Genomic DNA, 27,018 nt, shown 5'->3' with positions numbered 1-27,018 from the left:
CAATGGTTTTATAATAATGGAGGAAAATATCTTTAATTTTAAGAACTATACTTATTTAACCATTGAAGGGGGAAAAGTCATGTTATAATTTATTTTAAAATATTCCAGTAAAAATAAAAGGAATAAAAAAATAGTAGCAGATGAAGCAAATATGTCAACATGCTACCTGAAGATGTGAAATTAAGATGTTGAGTATTCATTATAATTATTCTATCTTCCATATGTTCCAAAATTTTTATAATAGAAATTGCAGAAGCGGGGTACTAGGGATTGAATCCAGGGTCTTTGCATTGACTTTTTACTTTTTATTTTGAGACAGTCTGGCAAAGTTGCTAAAATTGCCCTGACTGGGCTCAAAAGTACCATCTTCCTACCTCAGCCTCCCACAGTGCTGGAATTACTGGTATGTGTCACCATGCCCAGCTATAGAAAAATAATTTTAATCAGTAAAAAGTTTTCATATAACCTCTCTGGAACATTTTTTTAAATGAGAAAAAAATTGAAACAATAAATCTAATAAATACAATATGGGGGAAGGTCATCTGATCCTAGACCCTAGAAAAAAAAAAAACATGCAGCACGAAAACTTCTAAACAAACATCACCCAAGACAAGACAGGCAATCCATTGTATTTGCTTCTGTACATTGTAATTAGATAATGCAGAATGGAAAGCAGACCTTCCCTATACTAGCCACAGGCTAATATCCATGTAGTCATCAATTGAAACTTTTAAGCCTTTTAATACTTAGATCTCTGTCTTCCCAATATTAGGAATTACCAGCATTGGTTCTTATCAGACCTATAGAGGTCAGACTAAAATACCAAAAAAACGCTACTAATTGACAAACAGATTAGAAGCCTTTGTGCTTCTAACAATTTGATATATAACTAGTATTAATAAAAGTGCTGAACACAAAAAAATCCAAAATGATCAGAATTTAAATTTAGTGGTTTCAATTCTTCCTAAATACGGGGAGAAGTGTAAATTTTTAAAGGTTACATCAGCGGGCATTTGTGATAACAGCAATAACACTAGGAAGTAATACCTTGTATGTTTTCAAAACTCCCAATTACCATAACAGAATATGAAAACAGAAGGGCTAAGGACTCACCTGGCGCTGAGGGGGTCGCTGATGAGCCACCCCCAAGTATGACCCCATCACAGTAGGAGTCTGCAGAGGCTCTGAGGGGCACCAATACTCTAGGGCGAGCTCCAGTTGGAAAGGGTTTTTCTTGTATAGTTCACCCATCTGCAGAAAGTGGACACAGACTATGGGCGCATGCTTATAGCTAAAGCATCACCTTAAAAATGTACCTTCAGGGCCTGGGGATTTAGCTCAGTGGTTTTGCTGCCTGCTGCGCAAGAGCAAGGACCTGAGTTCGATCCCCGGTACCCAAAAAAACCCCAAAAAAACCAAAAAACAAAATGTACCTTCATATTGAATTTCATCATAGAGTTAAAGTATTAGAGCTGAAGTTTTCCAAAGCTAAAGAAAAGATAATGGAAGGCAGAAGGGATGACAAATTGTGCAACATAAAGGCTTACCAACCAGAGAATTAGCTCAACAGCATAGCACCTGGCTGGCAAGCACAAGGTCCTGAGTTCAATCCCCGGTACCAAAAAAACCCCAAAAAACAAAAAACAAAAAAAGAAAAGAGGGCAAAAATAAAAGGCTTACCAAGAGCATTAAGTGCTCCAGATCCCTCCTCAGTGAGATGGGGGGTTCATTACCCATCTGCACACTCATGTGAATTATTCGGGCATCTTCATCTGCCCGATTCCTCAGCTGCTTCACCTATTAAGTTTATTAGACATGGTCAGTATGTACATTTCTTACATGCGAGCTAATAATAATGAAATCAGATATTAGGCAAATGTCTTAAAGTGATTACAGACAATAATAACACTGCTGAAATACCTATTCCACTTCAGTGACATGAAAAAGTACGCTAGGAATGTTACTACAGTACTACCACCTGTAATTTATAGCATCTTAAAACTTTAGAGAACTCACATAAGTTTAACCATAGTGTTTCTCAATAGGGATATTACTGGCATTTTGGGCAGAACATTTCTTCACTGGGTTAAAGATTATCCTGAACAGGTCAGTAAATTTAGCATCCCTAGAACCAACCTACCAACCAGCCATAAAAATACTACAGTAACTGTAACAAGCAAAACTAGTACCACCCATTTCTCAAACATGTTGTAAAGAACATTATAGCCCTAGTTGAGAACCACAGTCTTAGTTGTCTGAACTAGATGCCAATGGAAATAAAATGCCAATTCCTTTACAAAGAAATCACAGCCAGACAAATCCACAATTATAGTTGGAGATTTCAAAACTTCCCCCTCAATACTCAACAGAACAAGTATACAGAAAACCAGCCAGGACATAGACAGCCTGAACAACAGTATCAATCATTTTAACCTAATTGATATTTATGGAACAATCCACAGAAACAGTAGCAGAATATATGTTCCTTTCAGATATATAAGACAGGCCATATTTTGACCCATAAAACAAACCGCAACATAACTAAAATCCTATAAAGTATGTCCTCTGACCACAACAGAATTAAACTACAAAGTACAGAGAAGTAACTGGGAAGTCCACCAACCATGGAAAGTAAACAACACACTTCTATTCAATTTATCCATCACAGACACTTCAGGGAAATTAGAAAATATATTAAATTGAACATAAAAGAAAATACAACCTACCAAAATTTGTGTGGCGCAGTCAAAGTTACTAGAGGTAAATTCACAGCATTACATGTTTGTATTGGAAAAAATAAGTTTCAAATCAATAACCTAAGTTTCTACCTTAAGAAACTGAGTTGGTATGCAAGACACGCCTGTAATCTCAGTCACTTGGAAGGCTGAGGCAGGAGGATTGCCAGTTTGAGCACAGCCAGGCAACTTAGGAAGACACTGTTTCAAAATTAAAAATAAAAAAAAGCTGGGTATGGTGGTGTATGACTATAATCCCAGCGCTTGGAAGGCCAAGGCAGTGGATCACCTCAAGTTTGAGGCCAGCCTCTGCTACATAAGTGAGTTCAAGGTCAGCCTGAACTACATAGCAAGACCCTGTCTCAAAAACCAAGAAAAATAAAATAAAAAATAAAAATAGCTGGGAATATAGCTCACTGGTAGAGTGCTTCTGGGAAAGGGGGCAGGGCATTGAAATAAAAAGGGTAAATTAAACTCAAAAGGAAAAATATAAAAGAGCACAAATTGGTAACACTAAAATAAAATAGCAGAAAATCAATGCAGCCAAAAGTTGATTCAAAGGAAAGATAAGTAAGATTACTAAACCCCTAGCCAAGTTAATTATGAATGAGAAAACACATTTTACTAGTATCAGAAAGTATAGGGGAAATATTACTATAGATCCTATAGAAACAAAAGGTATAATACAGGAAAGTCAAGAAAAACTTTATGCCAATCAATTTGATAATTTTAATGACATCAACATATTCGCTGAAAGACAAACTACCAAAGCCCATGTAAGAAAAGATAACCTATCCTGGCAAAGCGGGACATAGCTGTAATGCCTTCAAAAAGGCAACAGGATTTGCAAGTTCACAGCCTGCCTTGGGCAACTAGCAAGACGTTGCCCCGAGATACAAATGAAAATATAAAAAACAAATAAATACATACGTACACATATACAAACAATAAAATAAAATGGGGATGTGGCTTAGTGTGCAGGTCTTGGGTTCAATGACCAATACTGAAAGAGAAAAAAAAAACAAAAACAAACCGAGTAGATAACCTAAATAGTTCTATATCTATTGAAGAAACCCCAGTATCTCAGAACTGTGTGAATAAATTCATTGTTTACCTTAAGCCATTTATGATTCTTTTATCTAAATTCCTCTTATCCTTCATTTTTTTCTATCTTCATTATCTTTCTATAGTCAAAGTCTCATCTGGGCTATTACTTAGGGAAAAGTTTTAAGCTTTAAACTTCCTAAGGGTCCATTTCCACAAATACAAAAAAAAAGGATTAGCCTTCTTCGAATCTTAAAATTCTGTGATGCTCACCTATTATGTCCTTCAAGGTTGCTAAGTTCTCAAATTACTTATTAGTACATATTGACTGTTCTAGTCCTTGAGTGAGCTATCCTTAGCTAAAGCCATCATACATAATTTACCGTCTCAATTACTGTTACAAACAATACTTTTCTTTGTATATATCTTATCTCTACAATTCCGCTATAAGTTCTTTGCTGGTAGACAGTAAGTCTACTTATTTATCTTTTTTTTGGTTCTGGGGAATGAGCCCAGAGGCAACACCACTAGCCTTAATTTGTTTTCTAGCATAGTACCTGGATCACAGGAGAAACTCAATTAACACTTGATTCATTAAGAAATAAGTATTTCACTCCTTGTTTTTGCCATTCTTGGTACTTTTTCCACTTGCTTTATGTTTTTCAGAGGGTATGGTATCAGACCTGCATAATACATTACAAATATAAATCCTTCCTTTTAAATTCAAAAACAAAAAAGTAGTTTTATGACATATATACTAAATAGGAAGAAAAAAAGAAGCTTTCTCATTTATTTCCTACCATCTTTCTGATGGCTTCTTTGACACACAATAGCACACACAACATAAACTAGGAAGGACCTGTCTGAAATGGCTCTTAAAACCCTTCTGGGGATCACAGGTACCTCACAAGCCACCTACTCAAAAACAGCCTTTGTACTGGTTTCTAGAATTCATTACTTCACCTGTATTCACAGTGAAATCCATTTATACATTATAATTAAGAGTCTAAACAATCACCTGTAAAATGAAATTTTACACTGTACCTCTTCCAAATCTTGTTAAAAATATACCCGTCCCTGGCATTCATGGACTGATTTCAGCAAAACCACCCACACACAACATCAGATACCAAAATCCAGACACTCACAACCCCAATCTAAAATAACATGGTGCATATAACCTATGTATATCTTCCTATATATTTTAAATCATCTCTATATTACTTCTAATATCTAATACAACACAAATATTATATAAGTAATTGTTATACTATAATACTTAGGGACTAGTAAGCGGGGGAAGAAGCTATACATGTTCAGTATAGATGCAATTTGTTGTTTCCAAATATTAGTGACCCATGTTTGGTTGAATCTGTGGATATGGAACCCACGGCCAGAGGGCAGCACTGATCCCTGGGGTATCAGGGGCTTGATAATTACACAGAAGCATTTTTACTCATTTATTGCTTTCTCATTATTAACCATTCCCAATGTCAAACATTTCTTCCTAGTGATTTCAGTTAACAAAGTTTATATTATTTCATCTTCATAAGTTATAAACTGTAGTTGAAACACAATACTGTCAAATTTTACACTATACTGAAAGATTTTATTCGTTTCCAAAACATAAAGCTAAAGTCAATCAATTGGTTTTAAACTATTTTATAAAAACTCTTCCACTACTGTTCACTCATCCTACATTATTATACTTACTTTCATTGGCATAAGTGCAAGGAAATCTGTGATGAGATTATGGGTTCTACGAAGATAAAATTCTTCCTGATAGAAGTTTTCTGTCGCCACTACTGATTCAGTGAGGAACAGGAAAACATTGTCAGCAACTGCAAGCTCTGCCATTGTTTCATCTGCTTCTGTGAATTCAGCCAGTGCTAGAAATATATTAGAAAAGAAAATAGAGAGAAGTCATTAACTCAGGTAATATCCCCTAATATTCTGCTGATGGTTCAAATTTCAGACATCTTCTCACCCTTCTATCATGCGCCATGCACAAACTAAAACTAAGTATAATTGTAACTGACACGTAAACACCAAAGAACTACTGAAAAAGTGCAACAGAAAAACCCATGCTCTTTACAATAGTGAGTGATGAAAACTAATTTAGAGATGTGCAATCTAATAATGACGAGAAAGAAAGCTGTTATCTAAACATGAACATATGAAAATGATGGAAAGGTGCTTTTTTTCGTAGTACTGGAGACTGATTCCCAAAAAGCCTTGAATTCTGACCCTCCTACCTCAGCCTCTGGAGCAGCTGGGATTATAGGCATATGGCAACATGCCCAGCTGTAAGGCTTTAATCCCAATGAACTCTGTGGGTTATTTGGAAAAGTCTTCAAGCCAATGAGTGAAGACCTAAACATGACTAGTTAAATTACTAATTTGGTAACCAGGTAGCTAAAGTTGAAAAACTACAGATAAATTGGTCTACTTATAATTTTTAACACTTTACTTGGAAAATTTCAAATAGATATCTGGACAGACTCATAAAAAAATTCTACATACTCATCAATTCATTTCACCTGTATCCTCCCCTCCTCCACCCATATTACACTGAAGCAAATTCCAAGCAATTAGACATTTTATCTATATTTCAATATTTAACTCAAGATACTTAAACAAAAGAAACTACATATACATATGATACCATTATTATATATTCAAAAATAATTTCTCAATGTCAAATAAGCAGAAAGTAGTCTAATTTACAATTGTCTCGTCAATGCAATGAAAGATTTTGGCTTTGCTTTTTGCTTCTTATCTTTTGCACCGTCTGTTTCTTGAAAAAGACTCAAATATAGTCTCTACATTGCAATTAATGGACTTTGTCTGTGTGCTAACTTCGCCCTTCAGGTGCTAAAGAAACTGGGTCTCTACGCCAGTGTTCTCCATAATGTGGGCAGGCCCTGCATCCCAGAGGTGCCAGTCATCCTCCTTGCTCTGGACAGACTGAAAGTTGCCAGCTTGATCTAGAGAGGGTTGATGGGGATTCAAGAAAAACACTGTTGATTGCTTCTTTTAATTTGAAATATCAAATTTCTATAGCTCCATGTCAATCAGCTTTGAAAAAGAACTGGCACACAGCTTATTCTGTTGGACTGCCAGAGAGACCAAATACATACTGCTCCTAAAAGTACATTTTCACTGCCATGAAGAAGGGCAAGAATATATACATATATTATAAGGCAGAGTCAACAAGAAGAAAATATATGGGTTTAATATATATTTTCTATTTTGAAATAAAGTATGCATGTCTAATGATACTAAAATTACTAATATTAGCTAAACATTATTAAAATTTTTATGGTTAAAAAATCTTGGAGAAAGGCCAAGGATTTACCTCAATAGTGCCGTCACCTGCATCGCAAGAGCAAGGTGCTGAATTCAATCCCCAATAGCCAAAAAAAAATTCTTGGAGGGACAGGGATTTAGCTCAGTGGCACTGCACCTGCCTGGCAAGAGCAAGGTCCTGAGTTCAATCCTGGGTACTGGAAAAAAAAACTCTTTGGGCTATAGCATAGCTCAGCGGTAGGACGTGTACTTAGCAAGCCCAATCCCCAGAACCACAAAAACAAAACAAAATAAAACAAAACACTAATACCCTTAATTATTAAAGCTTATGGAAAGATAAAGCAGCTGGACATGGTGGTGGATCCCTGTAATTTCAGCACTCTGAGAGTCTGAGGCAGGAGAATAACATGTTCAAGACCAGTCTGGGCAACTTAACAAGTCCTATCTCAAAATCAAAAATCAAAGGGCTAGGAATACAGCTCAGTGTGAAAACCCTGGATTCAATCTCCACATGGCAAGAACAGAGAAGGGAAGGGGAGAGAAAGGGAGGGGAGGGGAAGGGAGGGCAAGGATTGCAGCATATAAAACCAAAGTTTAAGTAGCCAAAGATCTAGGACTTTAAGCTAAGGCTATGATCCTAGGCTTTTCTTATCTATTATTCTACAGCAAACTATTACTATTCTATTGTGCCTCTCAAGATTAGGGCAATGGTATGAGAAATTATGGTATAAAAGTTTTATTATCACACAGGCACATAAAAGTTTGAAGGGTAATTCTATTTCAACAAGTACTGAAATAAAGAGTGAATATGAAAAAGGGTATGTATAGTTGAGGAAGAGAATTTATAAATGAATATAAAGGTCTAATTGATCTTTTTGATATCTTTTTTTTTTTGGTATCAGGGATCGAATTCGGGACCTTGTGCTTATGAGCCAGGCAGTGGAACCACTGAGCTAAATCCCTGGCCCCAATCTTTTTGATTTAATATTTAGTAGCTATTTGATAATTTTTTTATACGGTGGCAAAAGAAAAACTAACACAAAAATGCTCCTGCAAACTCCTTGGGAACAGCATGAGTAAAGTGTGGAATTTTACAATTATAAGATGCTGGAATCTACTGACTCTTTCAGACAAGAAAACATTGTTGAAGAGATGAAACTTAAATAAAGTCTCTCTAGTGTACCATAAAAACCCACAGATGGGACAATTCTTCAGGCTTCAAATTACAATAAAAGCAGAGTATATAACCTGTTAGGGCAAACTACTATTAGTATGATAATTACATGAATCTAAATAACAGAAAAGGGTACGCTACAGTGAGTAATCCATTATTAAAAGTCAGAATTCCATGTCTGTTCTTGATCAATCCATGTATTTCCTTTCTAAAACCCAAGTATATTTTTAAAAACAATGAATTCTTAAGTTGACACAATGTGAAAAATTAGTGTCTAAACAAATGAAGAAAAATGTATAAAAATGAAATTTATAGTGTTTTAATTAAAAAAATATTTAGGGTTGGGGCTGTCTATAGTACAGCATTTTCCTAGCATGTGTGAGTGAAGCCCAGGGTTCAATTCCTGGCGCCCCAAAAAAAAGAAAAAAAAAAGAATGTAATACCATCATTTCAATATTCAAACTCTTACTCTAAGGTAAAAGAGCTTGTCACTAGATCGAAGAAAGGTAAACAATTCATGTAATTTATTTTGGGAAACAAAGGGAAAAACATTACTCCACTACTTTAGTTTCTTCCAATGTAACTCTAAACATCTTCCTATGCTTACACTTATCATACATGCCAAAGAAAACACCTCTTTAAAAATTTCATTAACTGCTGCTAACACTGCTTCTCTTCCCAAAATTACCTACAATTTACCTGTCACATCAGGTAGCTGAGATATTCCCCTCAGTGCCAGTGCCCAGGCAAGTCTAACAGTAGCTTGCAGCCCTGGAAGCTTCCACGGCTGTGAGTCCTGAAGACGAGAGTGAATTGTGGCGATGTACTGTCTCTCTGACAATAGTGGAAGCTGATGAATCACATCTGAAAACACACAAATAGAGTACATTACCATAAATCCTCATTTCTGACATACTAGAATGTCTAAGTCAGAAAATGTGAGCATTTTCAAAAGGAATTATGACTAATTAACATTAGTGTTTGCCATACTAAAAAGTACATTATACTATATTAAGCACTGCATACACACTAAATGAAAGAATAGGTAACACTCCTAAACTTTAGTTATACTACCTTGAATGGTTTTTATAAGTGTAACAGAAATTAGAAAAAAGGGCCACTCAGTTTTCTACATATAATTCTAAAATATAAATACTCTCTAAAGGTCAAAGTTTTATCTACTTCACATAAATTTTAAGTCAAAGATGAAATACTACAGAAATTAAACGAAATTCCATCTTTTCATGAAAGATTTCAAAATGTCAATAGATAGTAAAGAAACAAGCAATAGCAATAGATGTGTATTTCGTGAACATGTATTATACAACCTTTATCACTTCTACACCTCAAAAGAAACAAATCTCATAGTAACAACTAACAGAGTTGGGTGTTTTATGTGGTACTGTAGTCCAACTCAGCCTTGTACATGGTAAGCAAGCACTCTTAACAGAGCTATGATCCAGCCTTAAATGTGATCTTATATCACCCTTCTTGAACGATATTTCCACAATTTAGTCTGATTTTTAAATATAAATTTAAAAATATATATATAAATTAAAGGTATAAAATCAGTACCATCTCGTTCCTCTGTGCTTTGTTCTATAAAACTGATGTCAAAACAGTACAGAAGTGCCATAAGAAGAGCCAGATTCACCGCATCCAGAGAACCATTGGCCTCCACTGTCACTCCCTCCAAATGGCCAATAAGGAGGAGGGTGTCATCTTTGCCTAACGGAGACTGGCAAGCCCAGGCGAAAAGACTTTCTGCCAAAGACTGCCTGCACTCTTTGATGAGATCAGAAACCTAGAAATAAAAATATACGATAAATCAGTTGAAATAAATTATAATGAAATCCAGTCTTATTACAAAATGCAAGCTTACTATTTATAGAGCCTAACAAAATAAACCTACGAACATGAATTCTCAAGTGATCCTAAAATCTCATCTCTGGGATTCTGAACAAATCCTACTGTTGGTTCTTCATCCTTTATCTCCTTTAGAAATTGGGATGACAATTCCTTAAAGAGTACATCCTTAAAGAGCTAGAATGGCACATAAACGACTACAGAGAAACTGAAATAATCTCAAATCAATTTCATGGACACAACCAACTACATACTTTGAAATGCATTATTAATTTTCTTTTGCCTATATAATAAGAATATTCACGTCATGACTTTTTTTGCCTGAGATCTGATGTAACCTATGAACTCATCTCACTGAATCCTTGCCTCTTTACGATGTTTTTCACTGCCCAGACCTCTGTCTCGCTGTAGTTTCTCAAACTCGTTATTTACATCAATATGTGACACCAGAGTAAGAACTTTGTAAGTCAGTCCTTGCTCCATCAGCTCATCTGTAAAGCGTGTTGTTATGGAAATCAGCTCTGGGCTGTAATGAAAAGAAATAAACAAAACTGTATTGAACAATAATGCTTATAATTCCTCACAATAACTGACATAGCAAATGCTCTTTTGACAATTACACATTATTGAAAAAAAGCAGGATGAATTACAACCTTCTTTTTTTTATTCTAGGATCAATGAGCTTCAGTAACCTTCTAAACATAATGATTTACTTGTAAACAAAATAAAGGTTTAAACTGTTACGTCATATTGAAGGATAGGGTGTATATTACTCAGCATGTTACACACTTTACTGAAATTGTATATACTAACTGGAAACTTGTGTTATTTCTAAGATTGTAATTCTTCAAATAATTTCAAATTAACCTGAAATCCCAAGAAACAAGCAGACCTGAGTTCTAGAGTCCATGTCTTGCCTTGTCTAGACTGTATTAAGGCTTTCAGGGAATTTGCAATGCATCGCTTTCCATCCCAGTACAAAAGAACAGCTACTAATCCTCTGGTGAGGCCAGGAAAATGTGGCTGTTGATGCTCTCCTAGGTAAGAACGGTGAGAAATAATGTAGTCAACAATCACAGTGTGTTTAAGATGAGATAAAAATCACTATACCAATGTTCAGTTCAAGGAATCACAGAATCTCAGTTGAAAGGTCTGAAGAGCTTCAAACACCCATCTCTCAACCTCCCAGTTCACTCCGTGAACAATGCACACAAAGGGCCATCTAACCCATGCGGTACAGTAACACAACATTCAATCTTTTCAAACTCTAAATTTCACTTTCACCTGATTTCCTTTGCTAGGTGAGAATCTTTTGGTCCCACTCTTGTCTACTGAATCCAATTTTATTCAATGCCCTTGCTTTTGCTCACATGAAATCATTGAAATAGCTGGAAATTTCTTCTTCCAGTCTTTTCTGAAAAGACCTTTTTCATTTCATGGTCATTCACACTCAAACCTGCTCTCCTTGAATGCATCCCACTTTGTTTTGTTTCGCACACCCTGCTACAGTTTCAGTTAGTCTCCTACAGTTCCCTTCTCTCCTTACCCCATCACTACTCCACTGTAGTCCCTTTGGTTCCCCAAATCCCTCACCTTGCTGTCCCCCTCATACAAGCAACTTTTTCTGCTAATGGCCTTTGTCCTCTAAGCATCCCCATTCCACCTGACATACGCCTACTCATTTTGCAGCACTTACCTTAACCTTACCATCTTTGCGAAGAGTTCTCTGCACAATCCCAAGGGCAAGCTAACTAATCCTTCCCTCTAGTCCATAGCTGAATCACGCATAAACCTGAATTAATGCACTGGATTTCTAGTACATTACCATTGAAAAGCCTACCTAAAAGCTGTTCAATTAACTACTACTCTGATCACGAAGCTGAAGCCCTCCCCTTAATCAAATGTATGCAAAAGGAAAAATTTTGAATATGCTGTTGTCAATTATCTACACCTGTCAAATAATTTATATCCTTAGAAGCTACTTTGGAATCTAAACAATATAGTATTTTAAACTATAAGCACATAACTTTATAATTCAGCACGACCTTACTGTAGTTTCAGTTAAATGTCAACCTACCAGCAAGGAGAAGCTCAACAGCTGCTAATTCTCCAATATCAAAAAGGTCGCTGAGAATAAAGGCTTCTTTAATGAGCTTTTCAGGAAGAGGTCGGGTTCCCTGTTGACCCTGGATGGCAACTCCTTCAATACTGGCTTTCTGAATCATCTCATGCTGTTGAACATTTTTTGGCTGGAATAATAAAATTATAATCAAGTAATGAAAATAGCAGACCGGAACCCATTTCCTACAGTGGTACTTACAGAACTTTATTCTTGATAATGCAAACTGGTAACAATAAATCCAACTATTTCTTAACAGATAATCCAGAATTAGACCTTTATGAAGTAACGTTTTGCATTACCTTCAACTTTTCATCCTAATACTACTTTCCAGTAAACTTTCTGCTAAACTATGAACTTCAAAATTAAGAGAAAACACACAAAATAGCATTCTATTTTTCAAGTTTCCAAGGAATTTTTCCAATTATATACTTAATAAATAAATACAGTAAGGTCTTCAAGTGCGAAATAACAAATGGATATGTGAATTGAATTACTTAGCAGAATGAATCAGTTCATAGATATTAAAAATTGGACTAAGATTCTTTGATTCAGATATTTAACAAATGATATTTAACACAAAATTACCTGATAGAACATAAAATCTTTTTAAAAATTAGTACCAAAAACATGTACTAACAAAAATTAAAAATTTAGCAACTTAGCAAGTAAAAAAAATCTTTTAGGGCTTTTTAAAAATATTAAACCTTAAAATGTTAATCAGAACATGGCGGCGCACACCTGTAATCCAAGCACTTGGGAGGCTGAGGCAGAAAGATTGCCACCAGTTCAAGGCCACCTGGGCGTATTATATTAACTGTAGGTCAGAAATTCTAAGACAGCTAGTATTTCTGGAACATACTAAATTTCCTAAGTTATCTTTAAACATGATTTAAGTTTATCTCTTATCTAAAGACAAATTCAATAGACAATAACTGCTCCCAGGAAAGTCACATTTTAAAAGAAAATGTGAATCACTGGAAAAGGCCAAGTAACATTTTATTTACATATATTAAATATAAGAGTTTACTTCTCCCTTTAACCCTTAAAAAAACCCAAAAAGGTAAATCTAAGAAGCAAAGAAGAAAATGTCCTACTGGGTTTTTGAACAATGAGATGAAGTCAGGTCTGTGTTTCTTCAAAATCATGTCCAGAAGGTGGACAGCTTCAGGTTGTCTTCTCCAAAGAGCATTTCCCACTGTCTGCCAAATGTCTTTGTAAGGACCCCAGAGACTAGCAGCTTAAAGGAAAAAGAAACAAAACCAGCATCAAACAAAACATTGGGAAAATAATGTAAGTTACTGTCTACAGATGTTACACTTGTGGCTACTTTTTAATACAAGAAGTTACAAATAGAAAGCAAAAATATAAAAGGACTGTTTTGGAAATTCTTAATATAAACAAACTTAATATAAAATCAAATAAATCCTGACTAAATGGGAATATCAACTGAAACTGGTCTTATCACCTTTTTAGTTATGGGGCCTAAATTGAGGAAAAGAACCTTTTCTTGATTGATTTTTAAAGAATTGCTTTTCAGTTTCCTTTCATACAAAAGAGGATCATCATGTCTCCTAAGAATGATGCTTTTAAATGAGAAAAACTAGGTAAAATGCACTACACAAACCTGCCATATCGTAGGCATGTAACACAAGTAACTGCCTTGCCTTCCCTCCCTAATATTTAAAAAAAGAAAAAAAAAAGCAGGATTAGGAAAATACTCAGATTTATTTGGAGACAAGATCTTGCTAATTTACACAGGCCAGGCTCAAACTCAGGAGCCTCCTGCTGTAACCCCCCAGAGTGTGTGTCACCACACCAGGCTACTATCCTCATCTTCAGGAAGGTCACAATTAGTTGGTGTGGTGGTTCTCACTTGTAAACTCACCACTCTGCGAGGCTGAAGCAGGAGGATCACAAATTCAAACCCAGCCTTGGAAACTAGCAACTTAGCAAGATCCTGTATCAAAATAAAAAGTAGGGAGGGGGGATTGGTGATGTACCTCTGCACTAAGGCCCTAGATTAATACCCCTTTAAGGGGCGGGGGAGAGGCCCACAACCAGGGTAGGAGTACACCTTGTGGTAGAGCACATGCTTCACATGCCCTGAGGCCATAGGTTTAATCCCCAGCATACACACGTGGACATGCATGGGCAGAACCACTATTAAATTCAAGAGACAAAAAGTGAGAACACATTAAGAAGAGAGAAGCTGGGGCTTGAGATGTAGTTCAGAGCTAGAGCCTCATGCCTGTTGGCTCCTATTTTCTCTACTAATCAGTTGGAGGTTAAAGGTTTGAGGAGTGGAAAAGGTCTGAAAGGGCAGTAAACGAACCAAGCAATGTTGGGCAGGGAATTTAGCTCAGTGGTTTTGCCGCCTGCTGCCAAGCACAAGGACCAAAGTTCAATCCCTGGTACCAAAAAAAGAACCAAGCAATGTTAATGACAATTACACACAAGTTGGTGGGGGGTGGGGGTGTTGACTGTTACAGGCCACAATGAGGTAGGATTGAAAAGTAGAGTGAATGAACATTTAACCTTTTTTAAAAAAAACCTTCTAACTTAGCTGGATATGGTGGCACTTAGGAGGCTGAGACAGGAAGATTGCCACAAGTTCAAGGCCAGCCTGCACTACATAGCCAGACCCTGTACTCAATAAAACAAAAAGAAAAAGCTCTATACAGTAAGATACACTACTCTTAATCTGCCTCAAAATACTCCCCCATGTTTCAAATACACTTATCCCATCAATCTTTCTACTTTCTGAAGCTGTTTTGGGAGTTATCTTTTGGGTTAGTGGCACTGTCACAGCCACTTTGATGTCCTGATTTGACTGAAACATTTACCTTTCATGGTCATTTGACTTTGGGGAAAAGCCAGAAGTCACAGGGTGCCAGATTGGTGAATGTGGATGAGGGAGGACACACCATAATGTTTGTACAGCCTTTCTGTTGGATGGGACTCAGCAACAGCATTCACCTTTTTTTAATTAGACCTCCTAAAGACACCTGTGAAACGGAACTTCCAGAACTGCTTCAGAAAGTGGCAAGAACAATGGCATGAGCATGTCTGAAACAAGGGGAGTATTTTAAGGGGGTTTAATGGCCATGTGTCCTTTACTGTAATAAATTTATAGTCACTCTATATTTTGACCACCCTTGTGTAGCAAATTTATTCATCTGAAACTCAAGTATGAGTCTTAAAATTCTATTTTTTCCCTAGTACAACTCAAGTATTTAATATTTTTCATTGTGATTTAGTGTACAATTCGGTAGTATATCCACATTGTGTAACAGATCTCTAAGTATTTTTCATATTGTAAAACTGAAACTCTATAACCATTAAACTCCCCATTTTCCCCTTTCCCAGGCCCTGGCAACCACCATTCTATTACTGTCTCCATGAGTTTGGCTATTTTAGAAACTTCCTTCAGTGAAATTAGTCTTTTGTGACTGGTTTAATCTCACTTAGCAAAATGACCTTAAAGGTCATTACCCTGTAGCAGATGACAGGACTTTCTTCCTTTCCAAAGCTGTGTAATATTCCTTCACATGTATAGTCCACATTTTGTTTATCCATTCATCCATCATTCACTCATCTATGGTCATTTTGGTTCCTTCCCTAAGATATTAAATTTTTAAAATAATATTCTCTCTGGCTAGGTATATAGCCCAGCTGTAGAGTGCTTGCCTAGCATGCATGAAGCCCAGGGTTCAGCCCCAGCACCACAAAAATAAAATAAAATGACAAAATACTACAAAACAATAAATTTTAAAAATAAATAAACCAGGTGTGGTGGTGCGTAGCTGTAATCCCAACATTCAAGAGGCTGAGGTAGAATTACTAATTTGAGGCCAGCCTAGACTACATTGTGAGTCAAAGGCCAGACTAGACTACATATGGGGAGACCCTGCCTCTAAGCAAAGGAATGAATGAATAAAATTCTCTTGACTCCTCCCTTTTAAAAATATTTCTTTTTTGTTACCAATTAAACACTCCTACCACAAAGCTTTATTGTACAATGTTTCCTCCTTACAGTTGCTGGAGACTTTTCCCTGTTCCCTAATAACTTATGCTTATGTTTCACTTTGGGTAAATTACTTAATCAACAAAGCCTTTATTTCTAAATCTGTAAAGTATTTAATATCAGCTACTAGCCAGGCCTCTTGATGCAGACTTGTAATCCCAACACTCTGGGAGGCTGAGACAGGAAGATCACAAGTTTGAGTCAAGCCTGCGCATCTTAATGGCACCCTGTCCCAAAATAAAGTGAGCTAGGGGGTTGGGAAAAGGATAAGAAAGCAAGCAAGCAAGCTGTGGCATGTACATGTAAGCACTCCCCAAGATGACTGTAAACTTCATGAACTCCAAATATGTACTCATAAATTAAAAATTTTAAAAGAAAACGTGGGCTGGAAATTAGCTGAGTACCAAGGCCTTGGGTTCAATGCCCAGAAGGGGTGGACGAAGACAAGTTATTTCTTGGGACATAAAGGGCATGAGACACTCTAAGTACAACACTAGGTCCAGTGCTGGGACACAGTCGGTGCTCTATAAGCATAATCCCCATTATTATAAAATAGCATACGACATTCTGAGATGGTTTTATTTACAAAATTTTGATTTAGACTTTTCAAAACTACCAGACCCGTGGAAAGTAGAACCACTAACAAAACAAAACAAAACAAAAAACACTACATAGCCTCAAAAAGCACCAGATGAGTCCTTTTGAATGACATTTTCTACAAACTGTTTTTTTTTCTACAAACGTTTACCACGCAGAAATTCTCCTACTGGTACCGACGTAGTTTTAAGTGCGTCAGTTGAGCCACTGACACTGGACAGCAAATGCTCTGATTACAGGACTGCTCCGCCCTGGGCAGGAGTTTTGGCACCCTTGCCCTGACTACTAAGGAGCCAGCAGAGCACTCCAGGGATTGTGACAAACCGCAGCCACTCTTGCGAGCACTCAGTGTCCCGTGGTTACTTCTCTGCTTTCTAGATTCTTCTTGTCACTGAGCTAGATCTCCAGAGCCCGGGGCACCCCCTTCCGGACACCTGCAGGCTGAAAGCCTCGTAAGCTGTGGCCTCCCCCTAGAGGACCCCCTCCACCCCAAGAGGGCCCCGAGTGCCTGCTCTGGGGTGTAAGTTTCCAGCTTCCGCTCGCGGCTGGAAAATACCGTGGATCCTCTGGCTTCCACATCCACTTACCTGGTTGATACACAATGGAGTTGGAGGGTGGGAGGAACCTGGCTCAGCCCTGCACCGCTCAAGTCCCCACGCCTGGTTTCAGCAGACCTTGCCTCCGCCTCGCCTCTCAAACCCCAAAGCGAGGACTGGAGCCGCAGCGCCGACGCGGGCCATTCAAACTGGGGAGGGGCAGGACGCTAGGCCCGGAGACGGGGCCAAGGAAGTGCCGCGCCCAAGTGGGAGCCTTGGGCTCCCAGGAATCCCACAGCCCGGATCTCCCCCTAAAGAAACTGTCACCGCTTCCCCGCGGCGTCTCCCTTCTCCCCGGCAGGACTCACCCGAATTTACCGCCAACGGCGTCGCCATGTTGGAGGCGCACTGTGGGCCTCCCGCCGCATGGAGGACCCAAGCGAAGGTGGGGCTGCCCGGGCCAACGCCTGAACAGAAAGGCACCGCGCTGTTCTCTGAGAGCGGCGTGTCCGGCCGGCACCCATAATCGGCTCTGCATCACAGTCATCAATTTTCACAAGGACCATTCCTATTCAGATAAGGTGAGGGCCACCAGCTCAGGGACGCGAGGTCCTCATAATGACGCTTCGCATGCGGCGCATCCTGGGATTTGTAGTTTTTTAGCGTTAGCGATGCGCAAACTTGATCACTCTGGTGAAAAAAGATGGGCTAGAAAATGATGTTCTGAGACTAGTTATTAAAATGATGTCCACTTATGATATTATACAAGGTGTTCAGTCATTTCTATTTCAAATGAAATCTCTTTCATTGCTCCCTTACCTTGGGGAGTGGAGTGGGGTGTCACAAAGTTTTCGTGACGATTCCATTTACAAAGTGTGTGGCATCGACCCAAATACATAGCGCAAAACAAATCACAGTTTTCATTATGAGACTTTCAGATGTATACAAAATTAAAGGTATAACTGCCTAGTTACAAGAACCTGGCCCATTTCGCTCCCCGTTCCCAACACTTAAGTTTTTGCCTGGTTGAATTGGGGGGGGGGGGGCGGGGGTGTGATTGTGTGTTTCTGTGGTGCTGGAGATTGAACCCAGGAAGCACTGAGTCACATCCCCAGCCCTTTTTTAAAATCTGTTTTTGTGACAGACTAGGTTGCCCGGACTTGTACTGAACTTGTTATCTTCCAGCCTCAAACTCCTGAGTAGCTAAGATACAGATATGCTTACCATGCTGGGCAAATTATTTCTGAAGCAATCTCCAAACATAATTTCCTAATCACCAAGTGTTTTTTTAATCACCTCTTTTCACTTGTTAAATTTTAGCTTGCTCTTTTTCAAACTAACGTGAGACATTAAGGATTTTGCATTCATTGGGCTGCAATGTGGAGCTTAGCATGCTAGCATGCTTCAGGACTTGGCTTCATTACCCAGGACCAAAAAGATGAGATGGGGGGGGGGGATTTTATATACGTTATCTAATTTAATCCTCGTTATTTCAATTAATCCTTGAAACGATTCTAATGGGAAAATGATATAATTATAGCCACTATGTCAGAGGTGGTCTGTGTCCCTTATAATCTCACTTTATTAATTCTCCAACATTCTGAGGTTGGAAGGAAATACATCTTGTACGCCGATCATCTCACTGTTTGGAGTCAGAATCATATTATTTAGACAAAATTATAGAGTATATTGTTAAGAATATCAGGCATAAAAACTAAAAAAAAAAAAGAAAAATCAGGCATAGGGCTGGGAGTGTAGTTCAATGGTAAAACACTTTCCTAAAATGTTTGAGGCCTTGAGTTTGATTTGTAATACCGCATTTCCCCAAAAATAATATCAAGAAATTCACTTTTATTTTTTAATTAATTTTTATTGGTACATGTTTGCCACACATAATTACAGTCATCATAGGAAACTTGTATCTGTACATAATATATCTTAAATCTTCTTTTCCCATTCCCCTCCCCTCCCTTTAACCCTTCTTCTCCTTTCCATTTACAAAAGCTTGGTTTCAATCTTTTTATTTCCATCATTTTTTTAATCTCTATCCTTTCCTCCCTTTCCCTAGCCCCTTCCATTCTTCCCCTTCCCTTCACAATAGCTATCTTCCATTTTGCTCCTTTTAAACAAATAATATCAGAGACACAATGTACATTAGGTACAACATGAGTCACTGGTAATTTTTTAAGAAGTGAATGTTACGGTCCGGGAATTTAGCTCAGTGGTTTCGCCGCCTCCTGCGCAAGCGCAGAGACCCGAGTTCGATCCCCGGTACCAAAAAAAAAAAAAAAAAAAAAAGTGAGTGTTACATAGAGAAAATGCCAAACTACAGTGAAAGTGGTTTTAAAAACTGAAGAGAGCCAGGGGTGATGGTGCATGCCTGTAATCCCAGAACTCAGGAAGCTGATATGGAAGGATGGCTGTGAGTTTGAGCTACATAACAAATTCAAGGCTATCCTGAACTACATAGCAAGGCCTTGTCTCAAAAAACCCAAAAAGAGGGCCAGGGATTTAGCTCAGTGGTTCCGGCACCTGCCTCGAAAGCTCAAGGTCCCGTGTTCGACCCCCGGTACCAAAAAACAAAACCAAAAAGAGGAAACAAAAGGATTTTCCACAAAGTTTGGCATAAAAAAGAATAATACTGAGCAAGAATTTGACAGGAAGTAGTGTTCAAAGATATTCTTTCTCTACACAACTATCACACCCCCCCCACCCCATTAACGCTCTTTAAGCCCACACACTTCCCTTTCAGTAATTACTTCTCTTTCTATGAAGGAACTCGTGATCTTCCAGTGCCTTTCTCACGCTCTCATTACATTTACAAGCATTCTTCTTTGCTATGGATTCCTCGATCCTTTGCAATCAGGAACTCAAACTGCTCTCAGTATGGTCACCAGTGGGCAATTGTCAAATTTCATGGTCATTTTTCTGGATATTTTTAGAAATTATTTTTCCTGGGACCAGGGATTTGGCTCAGCAGCGCTGTGGCTGCCTGGCAAGCTCAAGGTCCTGGGTTTGATTCCTAGTACAAAAAAATTATACGCCGCCTGCTGCACAAGTGCAAGGACCCAAGTTCAATCCCCGGTACCAAAAAAAAAAAAACAATTATTTTTTCTGTGGAATGAGAGCACCACCATGTCTTGTTTTCTTTCTACTTTCTGGTTATTCTTTTTAAGTTTCCTTTATGAACTTCTCTTCCTTTCTCACCCATTAAACTTTTCCCTGTGATCATCACCTAGCCTCTGTCTTTTTCATTCTACTCTACTCTCTCTGGGAAATTTTATGGCTTCATACTCCCCCTTGTTTGCTGATGGATTCTGTATTTGCATCTCTAATCTGGTCTCTCTTAAGCTTCAGGTTTGTATGTTCAATGCCTACTTCATACCTGTCTTACTTTTTCTCTTTGCTGAGAAAAAATAGCCAATGCCCAAAGTTAAAGGAGGAAAGGTTTATTTTAGCTTATAGTTTAGTTTATAGTTTATAGAGGTTTTAGTTCATAGTCTCCTGGCTCCAAGGCAGAGTGGCATGGCAGAGGGGCGTGCAGAGGAGAAACGGTTCGTGGGTTGGCAGGACAAACAGCAAGCACCAAGAGACTTTTCCTTTTGCCCCATCCCCAAACCCTTGCTGACAACCTTTCAAGTTAACCTCCAAATATTGATGTTCTTGCACACCTCAGGGCCTGTATCGGTGCTGACTCCATGATCTGATCCTTGGTCACTCCCCACTGCCACAACTCATCTGGGTGTCTTTCCTCACATCCCTATTACTCTGTCATCCACCCTACTAAGGTCCCATGTCCTAGAACAATTGTCCCCTCACAGAAACTTCTTTGCTTCTTGTAGTAGATTGTTATTAAAAGGCCCCTATGAGCCAAATGTGGTGGCACACTCCTGTAATCTCAGTCAGCAGTCTGAGAGGCTGCAGGAAAATTGTAAGTTTGAGCCCAGCCTGGGCAATTTAGCAACAAAGCAAGACCCTGTCTTAAAATTTTAAAAATGGGGGGCTGGGGATTTAGCTCAGTGGCACCATGTCTGCCTTGCAAGTGCAAGGTCCTGAATTTGATCCCCGGTATCAAAAAAAATTTTTTTAATGTTTTAAAAGGTTTGGGGATTATACCTCAGTGTGAAGACCTTGGGTTCAATCCCCAACAGCAAAATGAATAAATAAATAACCCTAATGAATCACATGTGCCTGGGATTACTGGCAATCTTTGGTGAAATAGGGAGCCAATTTGCCCTGGATTTTCCCCAAGAGACCCACAGGGTGGATTATTCTAATAGCCTCCTATGTTGGTTAGGGTTCTCTAGAGGAATAGAATCAATAGAAAAATATATATAATTATCCAAAGGGATTTCAGCAGTTAGGCTTACAGGATCAGAAGCAATGAGTCAGCAAGAGCCACATGTGTGCTGGAGAGCTGGAGGATCCAGGAGCAGCTCAGCCCAGAAGAAGAACCCAGAAGAGAAGAAAGATCAAAAAAGAAGGGTCAGTCTGAGATCGAACACCTGGAAAATCCCTGAAGAGTCGCTGGAATGAGTGTGCATTAGAAGGCTGAAGACACTGGAGCCTGGTGTCCACCGGCAGCAGTAGCAGCAAAAGATGCACCTGCTCATGCAGAATGTAGCTTTAAAAAAATTCACACCAACTTCTTTTTTCTTTCCTTTGTATTCTACCCAAGCTGCAAGTCTACTGAATGGTGCCACTCATAATCATGGTGGCCCACAGTTTCTGGCCCATGTGCCAATCTCTGGAAACACCCCCAAGAGATACATGTCACCAGGTCACAGGCTGATCACCCTGGGGAATGGTGCCATACAGGGACTCAGTTTTGGTCTCTGCTACTGCCAGATTGGGCATTCAGCAATGGCTGTGGCCAAGTCAGCCTTGGGGAGTGGAAGTTTGTGTTGCTGAGCCCATTTATAACCTCCATCCTTGTCACCATGGCCAGTTTGTTCATGAGCCCACTGGGCAATGACGGGTGGCTGAGGAAAGACATTGACCTCTAACCACAGAACTGGTCATCCTATCTACTTGATTCCTAAAGTCCTCTTCTGCTGAGGTCACCTTTTGGTGAGCAGATAGCTTCATCTACTTCACCCTTAAGGAGTGGTCTACTTACATACCTGTTCCCCAAATGTTTTTGTTACCAATTTTCTAGTCATTTCCTTCCAAGCCCCTGATCATCCAGCCAGACCATTGGCGACAGCACATGAATTGGTATAGAGTCACACTTCTGGGCCACTTTTTTCCCCAAGGAAACTGTAAGGCCAGTCACACTGCTTGTTCTCCCCGTTATGAAGATTTCTCTTCAACTCTGGATAAAAGGCTGGGTCCCTGCTCTCCTGATACATGGATGACAAGTATAGATGTGAAGGAGGCAGAGCACTCCATATTTCCTTCCAGGCCAGGTTTGGTCCTGACAAGTGCATACCCATATCTGTGCATGACCTAAATAAAACAGGACAACAAGTAAGGGTAGTATTAGGATGCTGACTGCAAATCAATTCTTATGATCAGAAAGAATCTAGATTGTATTCTGGGCATAGCATGACTGCATGGCTCTGGCCCTGGGCAAGCTGTGTGTGGGGAGGGTGAGGAGCTCCTGAGAAGAACCCAGTTCTCTCTGAGGGTGAGCAAAGACCAGAGCATTTGTCCTCTCAGAAGAACACCCACAGTGAAATTATGTTCCCACAAGAACAATGTCTTAGTTACCTTTCTTATTGCTGAGGCAAATTACCCAACACCCAAAGTTAGAGAGGAAAGGTTTATTTAGCTCACAGTTCATAGAGGTTTCAGTCCATAATTGGCTGTCTCCAAGGCAGGGTGGATGGCAGACGGGCATCATAGAGGAGAAACAACATGGTGCATACAAGGGAGCAAAAGCAACAAGGGATCTTAACAGTGTCTTTCTTACCCTTATATTGTACCCAGGCTACCTAATCCCTATCCAGGGATTACTGTGGTGCCAAGCCAATCAGTGTACTGATTTAGTAATCACACATCCTTAATCCCAGCATAACACTCCAGATTCAGCCCTTTCTGAAAAAGCCCCATCTAAAACTGCATGAGGATTTTTGGGGGGGACATCTAGACACAAACCATAACAAACAAGAAAGCACAAATTGCAATAAACTACCAAATGGATCAGGACATAATAGAAACTGAGAAACAAAGGACAGGTAAAACAATGCAAGTAAATAAATAATAAGAGAAGGATGAGTCCAAATTAATTCAAAGCTGTTATCATTTCTCTGGCTTGCATAGCTCATGCAGTTATTCAGCAAAGTGCACTTTGTGTTTTCTCTCCCCACTTCAGGGAGAGTTGAGATTCCAGGAAGAGAATGATAACAATGCAGGGTTCCTTGTGCTGATGGAGTGGAGAATTCCAAGGCACAATGCCCTAAAACTAAATTCCTCCTTAACCAGTGACTTGCTGCACAATTGTGAGCAAGTTATTCAACTTCCCTGAGCTCAAGTTTCCTTGCCTATTACAACTGAAATAATAATACTTCCCCTGGATTGCTTTAAAGATTTAATGAAATAGGGGCAGGGATTTAGCTCAGTGGTGCCGCTGCCTGCCTCACAACCGCAAGGTCCGAAGTTCGATCTGCCCAAAAAAGATTTAGTGAAATACATATGACCTTTTTTTGGTACTACTAGGTATTGAACACAGATACTTCACACTGAGCTACATCTCTAGCCCCTCTCCCCCCGTTTTGAGACAGGGCTTTCTGTTTTTTTTCTCTTCCTTTCCTTTCCTTTTCCTTCCTTCCTTCCTTCCTTTCTTCCTTCCTTCCTCTCTCTCTCTCTCTCTCTCTCCTTTCCTGTGCCAAAAGTTTATCTGAAAAGTGAGGGGCTGGGGGCGGGGATAAATACATAAAAAGAAAAGTGAGGGGTGAAGGGATAAGGGAAAAAGAGAGAAAGTGGCTCTGCAGAGCAAACTTGGGCCAAACAAAAGAGGAAAAGAATAAAAGAGCAAAAATAAAAGTACACCCTCATCTGGAAGACACAGTGTGGGATACTGTGAAGAGTGATGATAGCAGGTTCCTTGTGGTGTCCCATGAGACAGGGTCTTTCTAAGTCACTAATTCTCCTAGGCAAGACTCAAACTTGCAATTCTCTTAGCTCAGCCTCCCAGAGTGTTGGGAATACAGTAATGTGTCACCATGTCAGTCTAATAACATATAAACTTAACATAAAGCATTTAGAAGATATTCTGGGGTAGTAAGTAGATGATTAGACTGAACGATGAAAGGGTAAAGTATGGGAGAAAGGAATTATTGAATAAAATGACAGATATATCATTTCAGCACTGATAATAGTGTAACATCACTGAATTCTATTAATGAAGTTTCCATACCAGTACTGGGTCAACCACATTGCACAATCTTATACATTTTCAACCGCATACAAGTAATGAGCATACAAGTAATAACAAAATTAAATGTATTTAAAATTAGAAAGGTGATGTGGCTTCGGAAACTCAAGGGTTGAATTTAACTGGGATTTTAAGATTTCTCTCTTTGGCATAAGTATGACAACTGTAAAACAAGGCAATCATTTAAAATTTTTAAGAAAAAAAGTTACTATGTAGGATTGAAATATTTTTGCTTCTTGGTTTCTAAAATTAACTGTAATTCCTATAGCAAGTCTGGGCATTCTTTTTATTGTGTAAAATATATATGTCCTAAAATTAATCATTTTAACCATTTTGAAGTGTAACTGTTCTGTGGTATGAAGTACATTTACACTGTTCTGCATCAAAATATTCTCATGTTACCAAGATGAAACTATCAGTAAACACTAACTCCGCATTCCTCCCTGCTCCACTTGCAAGAGACCACTATTCTCTCTTCTGTCTTTATGAATTTGACTACATACTTCATGTAACTGGAATCAGACAGTATTTATCCTTTCATGACGTATTTCTACTTTGCATAATGCCTTCAAAGTTCATCCATATTGTACCATGTGTCAGAAATTCCTTTCTAAGAAATTAAGGCTAAATATTCCATTAGTATACATGTACTTTAAAAAAATCTATTCATCTGTAGATGGACACTTGGGCTGCTTCTACCTTTTGGTTATTGTGACTCATGCTGCTATGAACCTAAGTGTACAAATATCTCTTTGTATCTCTACTTATTTATTTATTTTGTTTTTTTGAGACAGGGTCTCGCTATGTAGTTCAGGCTGGCCTTGAATTCACTATGTAGCCCACGGTGGCCTGGAACTCATGGCAGTCCTCCTGCTTCAGCCTCCCAAGTGCTGGGATTATAGGCATGCACCACCATGCCTGGCTTTTTTTTTTTTTGTACCGGGGATTGAACTCAGGACCTTGCACTTGTGAGGCAGGCAGCGGAACCACTGAGCTAAATCTCTGGCTAAATACTGTTAAACAGAAAATTCACTAGTATCATTTCATAGTTTCAAATAAGTACTATAAAGTCATAATGGAGATGTAGGGAGGAAACAGTCTATCAAGATTTCAAAAGGAAGAAAATCATTGGTCAGGGATAAATATGGGCCAAATAATAAAATTATAACTACCTGTTATGGCTTGTGTCTAGATGTCCCCCTCAAAGCCTCATTTGATCATAGGTGGGGCTTTTTCTGAAGTCGCTGGATCTCGCCTGTGATGTTGGGATTAAGGGTGTGCAATTACTAAATTGGTCCACTGATTGCTTTGGCATAGTTCTGGGTAGGATTAAGGGTGCCCCATCCTGGATGTAAGTGCTACCTGCCCTAAGGTGGGTAGCCTGGATAAAAATATAAGGGACAAGCCTGGCATGGTGATGCAAGCCTGTAATCCCAGCACTCAGGAGGCTGAGGGAAGAGGATCACCACAGTTTGAGGCCAGCCTGGGCTACCTAGTGAGTTCAAGGCCAGCCTGAATTACATACTGAGACCCTGTCTTGAAAAACCAAAAACCAAAAACCACAAAACCAAAAACCAAAACAAAACAAAAATATAAGGGTCAGAAAGAGGACTAATGTGGTCACTTGTTGCTTGCTTGCTGCTTGCTGCCTTCTGCCTGCCCTGCTTTCCCATGGACTGTTTCTCCTCTGTGGTGTCCCTCTGCCATTCCACCCTGCCTTATAGCTAACTATGAACTGAAACCTCTACAAACTGTGAGCCAAATAAACTTTTCCTCTTTTAACTTAGATGTAGGGTGTTTTGTTTCAGCAACAAGTAAAGTAACTAAAACACCACCTCTTTCAGGGATATCATTTTATTCACTTATGCTACTCAAGTATCTAGAATAGTATCAAGCACCTTGTGGTAGATGATCAGTCAGTATTTGTTGAGTTCTTGCCAATGTGATGTCCTCCACCACATTATGATGTAGGTGCCAACATACTCTTGAACTTTCCAGCCTCCAGACTATGAGCTAAATAAACCACAACTCTTTGTAAATTAAAAAGTAAAATAATACATAAATAAATAATTAAATATTTGAATGAATGAATGAATATACAGGAGAAAATTGTTGCATGAGACAGATTGACAGAGAAAGAACTATAGAGCAGGATTATAGCTTTTTATTGCTCTGATAAAATATCTGAGAATAACAATATGAAGGAGAAAAGAATTATTTTGGGTCCTGGTTT

The 27,018-nt window shown here is 38.7% G+C and overlaps 1 protein-coding gene across 2 annotated transcripts in view; it reads right to left on the bottom strand.

Annotated features, from left to right (window-relative positions):
• The window catches only part of Nup205 (nucleoporin 205), a 74,114-nt gene extending 56,131 nt beyond the window's left edge, over positions 1 to 17,983 (bottom strand). Inside the window, exons 1-10 of one of the 2 annotated variants that reach the window (XM_087205883.1) lie at positions 17,776 to 17,983; positions 13,345 to 13,487; positions 12,206 to 12,377; positions 11,021 to 11,165; positions 10,495 to 10,654; positions 9,838 to 10,066; positions 8,962 to 9,126; positions 5,493 to 5,668; positions 1,681 to 1,797; positions 1,114 to 1,251 (exon numbers count right to left, since the gene is read on the bottom strand). In XM_087205883.1, the coding sequence (XP_087062009.1) occupies positions 1,114 to 1,251; positions 1,681 to 1,797; positions 5,493 to 5,668; positions 8,962 to 9,126; positions 9,838 to 10,066; positions 10,495 to 10,654; positions 11,021 to 11,165; positions 12,206 to 12,377; positions 13,345 to 13,487; positions 17,776 to 17,803 (1,473 nt within the window). In that variant the 5' untranslated portion in view covers positions 17,804 to 17,983. The remainder of the gene's footprint in view (positions 1 to 1,113; positions 1,252 to 1,680; positions 1,798 to 5,492; positions 5,669 to 8,961; positions 9,127 to 9,837; positions 10,067 to 10,494; positions 10,655 to 11,020; positions 11,166 to 12,205; positions 12,378 to 13,344; positions 13,488 to 17,775) is intronic. The other variant, XM_087205882.1, reaches the window with a different exon arrangement.
• Positions 17,984 to 27,018: the final 9,035 nt, after the last annotated feature.

Source organism: Heterocephalus glaber, unplaced genomic scaffold, assembly GCF_053883595.1.
Source record: "Heterocephalus glaber isolate CG9 unplaced genomic scaffold, H.glaber_assembly_v1.0 deba00000621, whole genome shotgun sequence".
NCBI lineage: Eukaryota > Metazoa > Chordata > Mammalia > Rodentia > Bathyergidae > Heterocephalus > Heterocephalus glaber.
Note: the sequence above shows the minus strand (reverse complement) of the source record. Positions and strands in the feature narration are given on the sequence as shown.